The sequence below is a fragment of the Amphiprion ocellaris genome, chromosome 11, assembly GCF_022539595.1.
Source record: "Amphiprion ocellaris isolate individual 3 ecotype Okinawa chromosome 11, ASM2253959v1, whole genome shotgun sequence".
Classification (NCBI taxonomy): Eukaryota; Metazoa; Chordata; class Actinopteri; family Pomacentridae; genus Amphiprion; species Amphiprion ocellaris.
In genome coordinates this window covers 24,919,751-24,935,721 of record NC_072776.1, presented here as the reverse complement: position 1 = coordinate 24,935,721, position 15,971 = coordinate 24,919,751, and the positions used below count along the sequence as shown (strand labels likewise).

Genomic DNA, 15,971 nt, shown 5'->3' with positions numbered 1-15,971 from the left:
AACCACTCTGCACATAGAGGCGCTATTATTTATTCCGATATGGTCTAGGTAGGAAGCTCTGTTACACAGGCTCCTATTTCTCTAATGGATGCTGTATGTACTCCAGGGAGTTCAGATCCAGGAGCAGATGACTAAACAGCACCAGACCAGAGTGGATATTATCTCCAATGACATCAGTGAACTGCAGAAGAACCAGGCGACTACAGTGGCTAAGATTGCCCAGTACAAGAGGAAGTTGATTGATGCATTGATTGATTCATGCACAGAGCACAGGAAGCATGTGTCTCACTAAAGGTGAATTATTGCTATATCATCACAAATGGACTTAGGACTACATGAGGTATTAATGTGAAAGGAGGACTCCAGACTAACTTTCTACACAGTTTCTTCATTTAGTTGGTTCACAATAATTTAGGTACACCTTATTTTTGTTAGGTGCAACTATGTGCCTCGGGCTATCTCACAATTAGTTTGAATCACAAGCCAAGTATAGCATCTGCAAAAGGTGTGCGATACCGGATGAAACCCTCTATAGAATGCAGTATTTCCTGTACAATTAGCTGCTATGCGTCATCCACAGTAGCAAATATTATGTGAATGCACTGCCTGACATTCCTGCTCCACCCACGTGGACAAAATGAAGTGTATGTTCTGACTGCTAAGCTGAAACAGTCCCATCTCTCTGAAATATCGAAATAATAGCATTTAATTGTATCACTTGTAGAAGTTGTTTTGAAAAGGGAAAAGCATACATTATAACTGCTCAAGGTCAACTATTGACAACTGAAATTGTTGCCAAACAACTTACAGGCGGTAAGACATGAAAACTCATACAAAAGTGTAAATGATTAGACATACACACAAAATCAGTCAGAGTCAGATTCAGATTTACCATTGGTCCCTGTTGAAGGACACCAGTAGGAGGACGCCTGGAGGAACTGAGGCCATGTTTGGATGCAGATAATGGATTATCACAGCAACAGGCAGCTGATGTGAGTGCAGCATTACAAATGTCCTCATGCCGAGGAGGACGCTGGGATACGTGCAGACATGGTGGGGCTCTCTCAGCTCATCTCCTTCTCTGAGGAAGCTGCTGTGAAATCAGCATCAATGGAAGATAGCTGTCATACGAAGCAGCGTGGCTGGATAGAAAAGTCAGGAGTCTGAAAAGGTGACGAGAGAAAAAGGGGGTGAGAGAAGGGCAATGGAGTAGAGAAGAAGTGAAAAAAGGAACATATATAAGTGAAATTTTGTGCAACACATAAGCTAAAAAAAACAGAAAAACTGCATTGACAGTTCAAGTGAAAAAAAGAGCACATCAATGAAAAGAGCACATTAATGTAATGTGCTCAAATTTCAGTGGACAGTGAACAAACTCATTTGCATATAAAGAACATGAATGTTATTGAATGTTAATGTCATCAACATGCACGATTAGGAGACTATGTGTTCGAGACTTGGCTGGAGTGTACTGTTTTATATCTGTCAGAATTTAAATCTGCATTTGAGATAGTTTGACACTGGTTGTGGGGCCACTGTCCCTGATGAGTCCAGCCTCTAACATCTAGTTCAGACCTGTGACCATTTAAAAAAAAAGAACAGACTGTCGTTACAAGCAAGCAATGACGCTGCCTAATGTTTGTTTCATTTTCTTCTTTCATCTTTTATACCCCTTTTTGACCAAAAAGAACCAGGTGCTAGTTCGGTGCTAGTTCATTGCTGGTGCTTAGTTGGTTCAAATCTCATGCCGCCTAAGAACCGGATTGCTTTTCCACTGGCAAGGAGCCAAGTTAGAGCCACGTCATTCTGTCACTGTAAAACGTCCGTTCGTCACTGCCGTTCAACAACGTTTGCGCATCGTAACCATGCAATAGGGCTGGAGTAGTGAGAGTGCCAAATTACAAAAATAAATATATAAAAGAATAATAAAATTGAAGTGGAAACATAAAGAACAATAAATAAAATGTAAATAAATAATGTTACTACATAAAGCAACATTAATCAAACAATGTATCCATAAAAGAAAAGGGTAATAAAAGTAGAAATATAAAGACAAATAAATAAAATAAGAAAAAAAAGAAGAAATGTGCTTATAAATAAAACAAAAAATAATGTGGCAATATAAAGCAATATTAATCCAAAAAATTAATCCATAAAAGGCTAATGAAAGTAGAAATATAAAGACAAAAAAAATAATTAAAAAAAAGAAATTTGCTTTTCCTTTGCTTTTAAAACAACATTACAATGTCACAATGTTGCTTTAAAAGCAAAGGAAATATGTGCAGAAATAAAAATATTACAAAGAGAAAAAGAATAATTCCAAACAATTCCTTTTGAGTAACCATTTCAGGGACAGTGTGGAAAAAAAAATCAATTTTGAGGAAGAACCCTCTGGCAGAAAAAGGTTCGGGGGGGCAGCCATTTGCCTTGACCGGTGAAAGTGAAGGTGAAGGGGAGACAGAAGAGGACAGCAGATATGAGAAAACTGCTGAAAGCAGCCAAAATGGATAGAACATATGAACTGTTCATATTATTTTAAATAACACAATGCAATGTAACATGGTCTTACTAACTGCTTTTGAATAAATCCTATAAAATGCATTTTTGGCATTCTACTTTGATTATAGTCTTAATGAAAGTGCTTGTGGCATCTTACACTTGTCGCACCACTGAAGATTCAACCCATTTCACTGATTAATTGCGGTTTAAAAAATATTTAATCAAGGACTTTGTGTACCATTACTCCATAGCTCACATATAGTCTCTGAACATACTGTAATACAGTGCACCTCACTTTTGCAATTCAGAAAAATTCTAGCACAGAAGTGGTACAAAGAGGTGTGAAGTAGGAAATACTGAGGCAACATGAAGATCTAAAAACATAGTTCTGCATAGGAACATTACAGAGCCTTCAAATACAGACCAAGTACAATGTCTGTGCTGTACCACCTGAAAGGCCCGAAGGCTTTGTTTTATGGTGGAAAAAGACAGGAACCCTTTAAACTTGGTGGAGAGAGAGTGATGAACTACTAAACTACACTGAACCAGGCTATCCCCTGAAGAGGTACAATTGCTAACCACATTGAGAAGAGGTACAACGATAAGAAAGGCAAGGTACTGTTACATCATGGTTAAAGTCCACTACATCGGGAAAAAATGGAATTTGAAATCAACAGTCCTGCTACCATACCAGTCAGACACAAAGCACACTACATAGCTGAAAAGTTGAATGAGCCTGTGCCGATGTGAGGGCTAGCTGGTTAACTGATAGCCTATGTCTATGGCAATACATACAATATTGTGGCACCAAAGACCTCAGTTATGCTAACATTCAGTTGTATGCTTTGCATAGATTTTACATTTGGCCATAAATTATAGGTTTGCCAGCTATGGTTTAGGGCTATTGCTGCATCTGGGATGCTAATGAGGCACTTGGTACCAAACCACTGGGAAGCAACAACAACCAATTAAAACAACCAGCTCACCAGCTAATGCAGTTCTGCAAAACAAGATGGAACTGTGTGGGACAAGTTTGAAAGACCGTTGGTGCAGTGTTGGGCAGTAACCACTGCTGTCTGATCGCACTGTGATCAAACTCCAAGATGCCAGCGCTTTGGGACTGAAGGATGATCCTGGTAGCTTATGGTGGGTAAGCTACCAGGAACATTCGGTTGTGTCGCTACCATTATGTCTGCCAAAAAGAGGTCTCAGTCCCTAACACATACCCAATCGTCTTTAGTCTGATTAATTCCCTGTTAAGAAATAAAGGTGACAGCAGGTTAAAACATGAAGTTCATGTTTTAAGTCAAGGCCTCACTATCCTAACAAATGAAGGTAATTTCCTGACTTAACTGCAAAGCTCATTATTCCACAGTTATTCCAGATTGTGATTTTATTGTTGCAAAACATTTTTTTGTATAAGCACATTATGATACAGTCTGTCCTCTCAACTGAACATTTAGTACTCTAATTATAACTGCTAAAGTACGATAACTCATTTTAGCATGTTATTATTTGTGTGCATATGTTCAGTTGCCATATTTTGGCAATCGCCAGCACTGATTACATTAGAACAGGGGTTGGCACCTATGGCTCGCTAGCCAGATGTGGCTCCTTTGAGGACATTCTAGACATTCTACCTTCTAAGACCTAACTGTTAATCAGGTAGTATAGGGGTCGGCAACCCATAGCTCCAGGGCATGCAGCTCTTTCATGCCTCTGCTGTGACTCCTTGTAGCTTTGGAAAATAAACAATGAGTATTTAATTAAATTATTTAAATTATTTTTTTCAGTTTTTAAAATGTAATTCTAAATTTGAAGATTATGGTGATCTTATAAAATCAAAATAAAACGTGTTCAGTTTTTTGTTGCTCAAAATATGTTTCACAACCGCCAATGTGCCGATGGGCACCCACTGGTGCATGATTTCTTGAACTTTTCGACCCCAGATAGGCCAACTGTGGATAAATCTAAGAAAAAAAATCTGTCTAAAGAAAACACAACGTTTAATGCTACATGGGCAGATTCATTTGCTTTCACTGCTGACGAGACTGGTTTATAACATGTGATGAGACAACAACAAAAAGTCAAATGTCGCAAGACATTTCCACAATAAACACACTGCCATTGCTCAAAAACATCAGGATGGAGATGAGAGAAAAAAAGCTCTTTCAGAACTGATGCGGAAGGTTGATCTGAGCAAAGATCATTTCAAGAAGTGGATGAAGTCTGCAATTTCAACTACATATGGTAGTTTTGCGGCCACTTAGGAAGTAGTCAGGCACGAGAAGCCATTCACAGATGGGGAATAAATAAAAGAATCATTCATCAAGATTTCAGAACATCTATTCATGGACTTTAAAAAAACTATGAAATTGTGTAGAAAATCAGGGATATGCACCTCTCTGCAAAGACTGTCAAAGACAGAACCATAAAAATGGAAGAAAATATCACCAGACAGCAAACTAAAGACATCAATTCAGCTGTGGCGTAATCAATTGCTTGTGATGAATCTAAAGACAACGGTGATATTGAACAAATAGCGCTGTTCTGCCGATGTGTAAACTCTGCTGGGCCACAGGAAGAAATGATTGAGTTGACACCACTAAAAGGCCAACCATAGGGGAAAGACATCTGTGAGGCTGTCTTGGATTGTTTAAGAGCCAAAGGAAAAAAACACCTCCCATCTGGTGTCAGTGGCTACTGATGGAGCACCAAGTATGACAGGAGCGCAGAAGGGCTTTGTGGCTTTACTGCAGAAGTCACTGGACAGAAAGTTGCTGACTTTTCATTGCATCCTGCACGAAGAGGCACTGTATGCTAAAACATTTCTTCCAGAATGTACAGAAGTAATGAATGCTATCATTCAGATTGCCAATAAAATAATAGCAAAAGGTTTAAATCACTGTCAGTTCCGTTGGTTGCTGGACGAGGTGGAAAGCATGTATTCTGATCTCCTGCTGCACAACAAAGTCCGGTGGCTGTCCAGAGGCGAGGTGCTGAAACACTTTGCCACGTGTCTGGAAGAAGTGAAAACTTTCCTGGGCAGCAAGGACTCATCTTTCCTGAGCAGGAACAGCCAGAGTGGCTGGAAAAGTTACACTGCATAGTAGATATGACAGCGCACCTGAACATGCTGAACACAGTTCTTCAGAGGAAAGGAGGAAAAGCCCTGCAAATGTTGGAGGAGGATTTGTCTTTCGAGCACAAGATGGCAGTGTTTGCCAGACATTTACAGAGAGGTACACTGACTCACTTTCCCTATTTGAGATTTCAAACAAGCTCACAATATGATAAATTCGGAGTATTTGCAGTCTGCAATTATCGCAATGCAAACATCACTTGGGAAACGGTTCTGTGAGTTCAGAGAGGAAAAAAACACATTGCCCTTCCCTGTCACTCCCCTAAGCATCGATTCATCCCTATTGAATACGACTGCATTGGCAGGTGTGAGCCAACCTGATCTTGAGATGGAACTGGCCGACATAGCCAACAAAGACATATGGGTGTCTAAGTTTAAATGCTTGACAGCTGATCTTGAAGATGCTGCCTGTTAGAAGGCCGTTCTTGCTCAGAATCACAAATAGAGTGATACTGAAAATCTCCCCAAACCGGACAAACTTGTGTTCGAAACATGGAACGCTATCCCCGACATTTATGTGAACATGAAAAAGCATGCGCTTAGAGTCCTACATAGCATAAAGGTAAAAAACAATATATGCAGTGTTATCTTCATTTTAAATGTCAAAAGGGTTTTGTGGCCCTCGGTGTTTTCTTTTCTGTGGGAAACAGATCCAAATGGCTCTTTGAGTGGTTAAGGTTGCCGACCCCTGACCTAGAAATAATAAAACTACTAATTTATTTTCCATTTTTCCATTTTTTCTTTCAATGATGGATGGATGATGGATGACGTAGCTATAGTTAAAAGCTGTGGCCACCAGTTTTAAGTATTTCAGTTTTGTCTCCTGAATCATGATTTGTTTAGTCATTTTGCCAGGTGCTATAATACCAATGAGTCTTGGCTGCTGTTGCCATTAAGATGACTGGGAGGCACCAAATTGACAACACTGAAAAGAATTTAGTGAATAGATCTAAGCTTCAGATTGTGTTGTCAGTACTTCAGCTTTAGCTTCCAATTGCCAATTATGACACACAGAACAGAATGCTTGGTGACTGACTATTTCTTGGTGCAATGCCCCTTAGAAGCTGTAGTGAATGACCATCTTTAAACTTATATGTACACAAGTTTGTACTTTTAACTTTTTATCAGCGAACCTAAGACTTTACAAATGAGTTCTTATTGAAAATTAAACCAGGTGAATTCCAAGCTGTGCTTTAATTTTGAGTCCCATAACACTGTCTATGGGAAAAATGAATGAGGTTTATGTCTACGAACAAGGGCACCCAAAACAGCTCCTCCCATTTTGTAACTCGGCAGCATTGTTTAAATAATTAGTAGGTATTAGGGATCCATTTATAACACTTTAAAACAGTGAACGGGATAGCACTTGTAAAGCTGTAACCAGCAAATACAGTCATGGCCGAAATTATTGACACCCCTGGAATTTTTCCAGAAAATACACCATTTCTCCCAGAAATTGTTGAAATTACAAGAAGCGCTATGGCAGGAGACTGAGGAGAACCCCACTCCTGACAAAGAGACATAAAAAAGCCAGACTTGAGTTTGCAAAAATGTACCTGAGTAAGCCTCAATCCTTCTGGGAAAACGTTTTGTGGACAGATGAGACTAAGGTAGAGCTTAGTGGAAAAGCACATCATTCTACTGATTACAGAAAGCGGAATGAGGCCTTCAAATAAAAGAGCACAGTACCTACAGTCAAACATGGTGGAGGTTCAAAGATGTTTTGGGGTTGTTTTGCTGTCTCTGGCACTGGGTGCCTTGACGGTGTGCAAGGAATCATGAAATCTGGAGAATATCAAAATATTTTGGGCCGCAATGCAGGGCCTAGTGTGAGAAAGCTGGGTCTGCGTCAGAGGTCATGGGTGTTCCAGCAGGACAATGACCAAAAACATGCCTTAAATAGCACCAAGAAATGGTTGGAGACAAAGTGCTGGAGAGTTCTGAAGAGGCCAGCAATGAGTCCAGATCTAAATCCACACACAAAGGAAATAAACACGTGTATACCAAAAATATTTGTAATTGCAAAAATTTCTGGGAGAAATGGTGTATTTTCTGGAAAAATTCCAGGGTAGGGCTGGGCGATATGGCCTAAAAAAAAAATCTCCGATTTTTTCACAAAAAATCCCGATTTACGATTTATCCGATTTTTTTTTACCCCCTACCTAATCTCCTCATGCCAGAGTCCTGTCTACTTAATGCAAATGAGCTGCGGCCCTGTCCAGGTAAACACACTGGATTGCAGCTTGAAATGCGCCGCATGTGGGATGCTGGTCCGGTTGCGGTGCATTTCCCGCTGCGATCCGGTGTGTTTACCTGGAGAGGGCCGCAGCTCATTTGCATAAAGTAGACTGGACTTCTACTTTATGCAAATTGGTTGCAGCATGCGGAGATTCCACACATCGTGAAACTGTCCTCAAACTTCTAAACTAGGCGTCGGTGACCTAAAACGAGGACAGATTCAGCTCCTGCACAGATTATTTCTCGCCTCAAATGCTTTCAGAAATACTTTTCACTGATGTGTTTTTGAAATAAAATGGAAAGTTTGCGGCCGAGCCGCTGTGTTTATCCGACTTGTCTGCCGGACTGTCCAGCTGAAAGCTCGGTCACGTGACCACATAGCAGCCCGCTGTTGCTCAGCGCTGTCATTTGACCATGTTGTGGCCCGCTAGTGACCACCCACCGTCCGTGCGATTTTCAGATGCAGTGCGTTGCCATGCAAGAAAATAGCATCTAGTGGACACGTGCCTTTAGATCTGCACCGCTCGCTGCCATGTCATCTGTGTATCAAGCTCGGGGGGGAGGGGGGCGCGCACTCTGAACTATGGGAGCCCAGCGGGAAGGCGTTGGTGGCGGATGTTGATGAGAAAATCGATTTTCATTAAAACAAATCGACATTAAGTACAAAGTCGAATTAATCGATAAAATCGATTTATTGCCCAGCCCTATTCCAGGGGTGCCAATAATTTCGGCCATGACTGTATGTGGTCATTTTTTTCAATAAAACAATCAAGAGGGCTGACTGCTTCAGCACTAGGGATGAACAATGTGGAGAAAATAGCTAATTGGCATTTTTCTGAATTATTACAAATGTGCTATTTGATTGCGATATAACTTTTTAAAGTCAAGTTTCATTTAATTGTTTGTTGTGTATAGGTTTAAAACATGGGGTGGAGCATTACTACATGGCTGTCAGACAAGGAGGCTGCATACATGTCAACCCCTTCAAAAGACCACCATCCAAGTCATTGAATTTGTGCCACAACGCTTCATCTCTAATCACGAAACTTCTTCCATCCATCCATTATCTATACACCGCTTAATCCTCACTAGGGTCGCGGGGGGGTGCTGGAGCCTATCCCAGCTGACTCGGGCGAAGGCAGGGGACACCCTAGACAGGTCGCCAGTCTGTCGCAGGGCTACATATATAGACAAACAAGCACTCACACATTCACACCTACGGGCAATTTAGAGTAATCAATTAACCTCAGCATATTTTTGGACTGTGGGAGGAAGCCGGAGTACCTGGAGAAAACCCACGCATGCACAGGGAGAACATGCAAACTCCATGCAGAAAGATCCCAGGAAAGCCGGGACGCGAACCGGGGACCTTCTTGCTGCAAGGCAGAAGTGCTAACCACTACGCCCCTGTGCAGCCCGCCGAAACTTCTTCCTTTTCTCTTTATCTAAACCCAGTGAAACATACCTGCTTGAGGATGCGCTCTGCATATTCATTTGGCTTTAAACGGGAGCACAGCTTTGGAACACGCTTTGCGGAGGAAACCATGTGGGCCAGAAATGGCATGAATATTCCTCCTTCTGACACAGGAGAACATGGCCATGTTACGACAAAGAAATCTTTGCATTTCTGTCCTGAGACCTTGATCACTTGACTTTTATAACCACAGTCACAACAAACATCTGCAGTTCTCATGTGACATCATTGGGTTCCTGGTTTAATCCTTGAGGCTTCACCTTATGGTAACTTCAAACACAGCTCTATGGATGCACTCTACGGCAGCTTGATCACAGTTTCTTTTTTCAGCAACAATGTCTGAACCAAATCCAACACAACCAATACAGTCGTGTTACAGAGACAGATTTAGAAGCAATTTTCAGAAATCCTTTGTATTATCTAACACAGCTTCGCTGTTTGTTGACGCTGAGTGGAGCATCTTAAACTTAAGACGTGGACAGTACTCCTATCCGGGGTTATTTTATTGGCTATCCGGACCTTCTAATCTGGGCATTTTATACTTATTACATAAATACATACTTATACATTTTCTCAGTTGTTCAGTTGTTGTATGGCACATACCGAACATCTAAAAATCGAAATAGACGCGCATTAGTGGCATACAAACTGAAAAGAGAAAACGCTTGTCAACACTGCAACCTTGATGCAAAGCCTTAGCTTCCTGTACACTGTAACGACAGCTAGCTAAAGCATTTTGGAGCTGGAGCAAATATTCATCTGCCCCCAACGGCAGTTTCTGTTCCCAGACAAAATTTGCCATTAACACTGCGTTCCTGCTAATGAGCTTACCTTGTACGATCAAGTTGACGGTTTTCTGTTCGTCTGTGGCTTCAGTTCTACGACATATCCTCCACTTCCTTGTGTGAAGGCTCGGGACTGTCACCTCAGAGCCACACGCGCAGCGAACTCGCGTGCGTGCGCACGCACGCACGCACACACGCACGCAGCTGGGCGGGCCGCGGCGCTCGCTCCCCTCTGCCACTGACGTCATGACGGACGTCTGTCCCTGCGACAAAACCAACAAACAGCGACATTGGCATATTGTGTCTGAAAGTTCTCGTGAATAATTGTATTTAGTTAGCCTTCTGAACTTGTGTTCTGTTTTTAAGACATAGGATCAATTTCATAAAGCAGGTTAAGTAAAAACTAAGAGTTTGTTAACCGTAAGAAAAACTATGAGAAAAACTGGTCTCCATTCCATTGAGAGAAGTAACACAAACACTGGGTCAGTTACTATGGTCACTGATTCTGTCAAGTTAACCTGCTGGTTGGAAGGTTTTCCTCAACAACGACTACTTACTTCATAATGACCCGCCTGATCACACACTAAATAAAAAATGGAAGTATTGAAATGACTGTAATTCTCTTGATCTGTTACCTCAGCAACCATTTTTGTGATGACTTTATGAACTTACTGTTTGAAAACAGCATGTTCATTTTAAAAATAATGGTCTCATTCACAGTAAAATATGCCATAAATTAGGGTATGTTTTAGTACAGGACGACCTTGTGATTGAGAGGTATGTAGGCACTTATACTGTTTGTAGCTTCTTCAGTCAGATGCACTGCTCACTCATTACATCATTACATCATCTCCAGTGAGCAACATTATGGTCACTACATCTCCAGTGCTGTGAAAAAGTATTTGTCACATTTGGGTGTTTTATATAATCAAACTAATTTTAATGTAAGATAAAGTTAACCCAAGAAAACACAAAATGTACTTTTTTAATTGATGATTTTATTTATTTAAGAAAAAAGTGCTGTCCAGCCCCATCTTGCCTTATGCGAAAAAGCAGTTACACCTTAGCAACCAATCTACCAAATGGCCAAATTCATTTGGCATTTGGGCTCAGTTTCGCCTGCTACAGCCACTTGTGATTACTGTCAGCCTTGTTGAATCTGAACATCACACAAATAGGAGCTGTCTGGCATTGTGAAGTAGCTAATGGGTCTCAAAAAGTAGCACATAATGCCGTGTTCTGAAGAGATTCAAGAATAGATGCAAAACAAAGTCATAGACATTTATCAGTCTGGAAAATGTTACAAGGCATAGGACCTGGGAATCCAGTGAATAGAATAGAATAGAATAGAATAGAATAGAATAGAATAGAATAGAATAGAATAGAATAGAATAGAATAGAAATATTTTATTAATCCCTGAGGGGAAATTTGTTTGCTACAGTACAAAGAGTATAGTTCCACCACAAATACAGATAAGAAAGTAAAAATGTGCAGTAAATAAAAAAGACATTTTTTTTTTTTTAATGTATGCATTTTCAAATTACAGAAAGGGAAACATTGAACAGAGTTATTGCTTGTGGCAGGAAAGATTTCCTGTATCTGTCCTTGTTGCAGCTGAGCTGGACCAGCCTGTTGGAAAAATTGCTCTGCTGCCTGTCCAGCAGGAGGTGAAACGAGTGGTCAGAGTTATCCAGAATGGACAACAGTTTATTTAAAGTCCTCCTTTCCACCACAGCTTCAAAATAGACCAGTTTGCAGCAAATCATAGAGCCGACTTTCCTGATCAGTTTGTTCAGTCTGTTCTTATTGTTGGTTGTGATACTGCCTCCCCAGCAGACCACTGCAAAGTACAGGGCGTTGGCTACAGCTGACTTGTAAAACACCTCCAACATTCTGTTGCACAAGTTAAAGGATCTTAGTTTCCTCAGAAAACAGAGACGGCTCATCCCGTTCTTGTACACAGTGTCAGTGCTAGTCCTAAAGTTCAGTCCGCTGATGAGGTAGGCACCCAGGTTCTTATACTCCTCCGCCATAGAGATGTCCTCACCAAGGATGTGGAGAAGTTGTGTAGCTGTCCTCTTCTTCCTGAAGTCAACCACTGTCTTCCTGGTCTTGGTCACATTGAGATGCAAATGATTCCAACTGAACCACTCTACAAAATTCCTCACCAGAGCCCTGTACCCCTCCTCCTGCATATCTCTTGGACTTGAACGCAACAACTGCTGAGTCATCAGAGAGCTTTTGCAAGTGGCATGACCCGGAGTTGTACTCAAAATCAGAGGTGAATAAAAAAGGAGACAGTACAGTTCCCTGTGGAGCTTCTGTACCATTAACCACCACACCAGACACCGCGTTGCCCAGACGGACAAACTGCAGTCTGTCTGTCAGGTAATCAGTGATCAAGGAGATGGTGGCCATGTCTACACTCATCACCTGCAGCTTCTCACTCAGCAGAAATGGCTGGATGGTGTTGAATGCACTGGAGAAATCAAAGAATGTGATTCTCACAGTGCACCCGACACATCCAGATGTGAGAGGACACGCTGCAGCAGGTAGATGACTGCATCATCAACACCAAGATGGAACTAGTAGGCAAACTGCAACATACTGAACCACAGTGAGAGCCATTATCCACAAATGGAGAAGACATAGAACAGTTGTGAATCTTCCCAGGAATGGTCAGCCTTCCAAAATTTCTCCAAGAGCACATCAACATCTCATCCAGCAGATCACAAAAGAACCCACACGAACATCAAAAGAACTACAAGCCACACTTGCCTCAGTTATGGTTAGCATATATGATTCCACAGTAAGGAAGACACTGGGCAACAAAGGTATCCATGGGAGAGTTACAAAGCGCAAACCATTTCTGACCAAAAAGAACATAAAGGATCATCTGGCATTTGCAAAAAAATACCTGGATGAGCCCCAAGATTTTTTGGATAACATCCTGTGGAACTTTTTGGAAGCCATGGGTCCGGTTATATCTGGTGTAAAGCTTATACTGCATTCCACAAGAAGAACATGATACCAACAGTGAAACGTGGTGGTGGTAGTGTGATGGTTTGGGGCTGCTTTGCTGCCACTCAACCTGGACGACTTGTCATATTTGATGGAGCCATGAATTCTACTCTCGATCAGGAAATCCTCCAAGAGAATATCCACCCATCAGTTCATGACCTAAAATGCAAGTACAAATGGTTTAAGACCGCATACAACAAGTCCACCGCTGAGTGGCTCAAAAAGAACAAAATTAAGGCTCTGGAGTGGTTAAGTCTGGACTTGAATCCAATTGAGATGCTGTGGCAAGACCTTAAAAGAGACGTTCATGCTGTAAAACCTTCTAAAGTGGAAAATTACAACTATTCTAAAGGAGAAGTATGGGCCAAAATTCCTTCATGGTGACTGTTAGGAACCAAGACGCAACAGCAGGAACACAGAAGTAATTTTCAAAATTTAAGGCTTTATTTTGCAAAATGAGACAGTCAATAGAGGGCTGCACAGTGGCGTAGTGGTTAGCACTTTCGCCTTGCAGCAAGAAGGTCCCTGGTTCGCGTCCCGGCTTTCCCGGGATCTTTCTGCATGGAGTTTGCATGTTCTCCCTGTGCATGCGTGGGTTCTCTCCGGGTACTCCGGCTTCCTCCCACAGTCCAAAAATATGCTGAGGTTAATTGATTATTCTAAATTGCCCATAGGTGTGAATGTGAGAGTGATTGTTTGTCTTTGTATGTAGCCCTGCGACAGACTGGCGACCTGTCTAGGGTGTCCCCTGCCTTCGCCCGAGTCAGCTGGGATAGGCTCCAGCACCCCCCGCGACCCTAGTGAGGATTAAGCGGTGTATAGATAATGGATGGATGGATGGATAATACAAACAAATACTACATACTAATACCACCCCAAAACTCATATGTCAACATGCTGCTTTTCTTGAAGCTTCTGCAATTCAGAGCTCCCCTGCGAAGCGCTGGAAGTTGGCACCTAACACTTCCTGTCTTACAGCATAAAAGACTGCCTTAAACTTTGCCTCACCTTTTTGCCAGGAACTCAGGAGCACGTGGAGAAACAAAGAGAAGGGTACAATGTGTTAACAATTCAAACACATATTCCAGTTTGATGAACTTGAGATCACGAGAAAAAAAAACATTCGTAACCAAAAACTGTGTTGGTGATTATTTGTTATTATTTGAAATGAAAGGGAACATTATTTACCCTGCATGGTGCCAGTTGTCAGTGGATCCATCATAGTGATGTAAAAGACCCAATCATCATTTAAAAACTCCATTTTGTGTTTGTGGGCTCTTTTTAATATTAAATAAATATATATATTAGTTTGATGCGTGGGAACATTTAAGTATAAGAAATATGCAAAAATTGAAGACATCATGGCTGCATACATTACTGCATATTTTTATATGGTTTGCACTAATATACTGCTTTTCCACCTTACTACTGTATTCAAAGCAGTGTTTTCATTCACGCACTCCAATAGTGACAGAACTTCCTTCGGGAGCAATTTTAGATTCAGTGCCCAAGGACATTTCAATATGTGGACGGGCCAGGGATTAAACTGCCAATCTAGCAATTATTGGGCAACCCACTCTACCACTTGAGCCACAGATGCCATAAGTGTACAATCTACCCTCTTTCATACACTTGACCTTAAATCGCCATCAGAATGTGCTCATTTACAGATGGTTATGTCTTTGGAAATATCACAATAGATATTAATCCTCAGGACTATCTGCACCATGACCGCTTTTATGATCAATCTGTCATTTATCTTCAGGTCAGTATTAAATCTATATATTGTCCTCCTTTTTAACACTGTGACTCTGTGGACATTAATGCAATTGTCAGGTTGTCAACCAGTTCCCCTGCACTGAAACATTTACTGTACATTACAGTAGTAATCGTACATTACAGTAGTAATCACTGTTTATCCATCCATCCATCCATTATCTATACATTGCTTTGTCCTCTGTAGGATCATGGAGAGGCTAGAGTCTATCCCGGATGACTTAGGGTGAAGACAGGATACACCCCAGACAGGTTGACAGTCTATCACAGCGCCACACAGAGAGGGAAACAACCAGCACACTTACATTCTCACCTGTGGACAATTTGGTGTCACCAGTTAACCTCAGCGTGCTCCAGTCCAAAGTGCCACACAGCCACAAGGAGAACATGCAAAATCCTCACCGAAAGACCCCAGGCCAAGATTCAAACCCCCTACTGCATCAGTGTGCTGCCCAATCACTGTTTGAATTTTCAAAAAAAATACAGAAACTTTAGACTAATAAGGCACTGATTGGTCGACAAGCATTTGGCATGTTGTGATAGGTCACAAAGTGACATCAAATATATATGCTGTGTGGTACAGCCATATCATCTGTCCTTTGTTTTGTCATAACCTACCACTGTATTTCCTTGATCCTTGTTAGATGAGCAGTTCATGACAACTTAAGACTGTCATGAACGCAAGAACAAGAATTGAACACAAATGCAAAACGTGTGGCTAGAATAGTGGGACATAAACAACACAGGAAAACATATGTACAATATCCAGAGACTGGGGGAAATAGGGAATAAATACATTAATTTTAATACACAGAGTACACATTCATCCAAGTTTGCATCTGAAGGAGACGAGATTAATTGAGATATCTTTTTCTTTTCGTCGTTTTGTAATTTCCACTTTTCCTTGTCCACCAATCTACTGCAACATACTTCAGCTCCACCAGTAGGTGGCGGTAATGCACCTTTAAGCTGGTTTGCCAAAGGCCAATTAAACGAAGAAGAAGAAAAAGTAGAACTGCGCGCACCGTTGATGTC

The 15,971-nt window shown here is 41.3% G+C and overlaps 1 protein-coding gene across 3 annotated transcripts in view; it reads right to left on the bottom strand.

Moving 5' to 3' along the window:
* The window catches only part of slc37a1 (solute carrier family 37 member 1), a 65,244-nt gene extending 54,899 nt beyond the window's left edge, over positions 1 to 10,345 (bottom strand). For all 3 annotated transcript variants that reach the window (XR_008603187.1, XM_055015043.1, XM_055015044.1), the window contains exons 1-2: positions 10,185 to 10,345; positions 893 to 1,163 (exon numbers count right to left, since the gene is read on the bottom strand). Coding sequence is in view for 2 of the 3 variants with exons in the window: in XM_055015043.1 (XP_054871018.1) it covers positions 893 to 1,020 (128 nt within the window). In the remaining variant the exon portion in view is untranslated. The remainder of the gene's footprint in view (positions 1 to 892; positions 1,164 to 10,184) is intronic.
* Between the last annotated feature and the right edge of the window lie 5,626 nt (positions 10,346 to 15,971).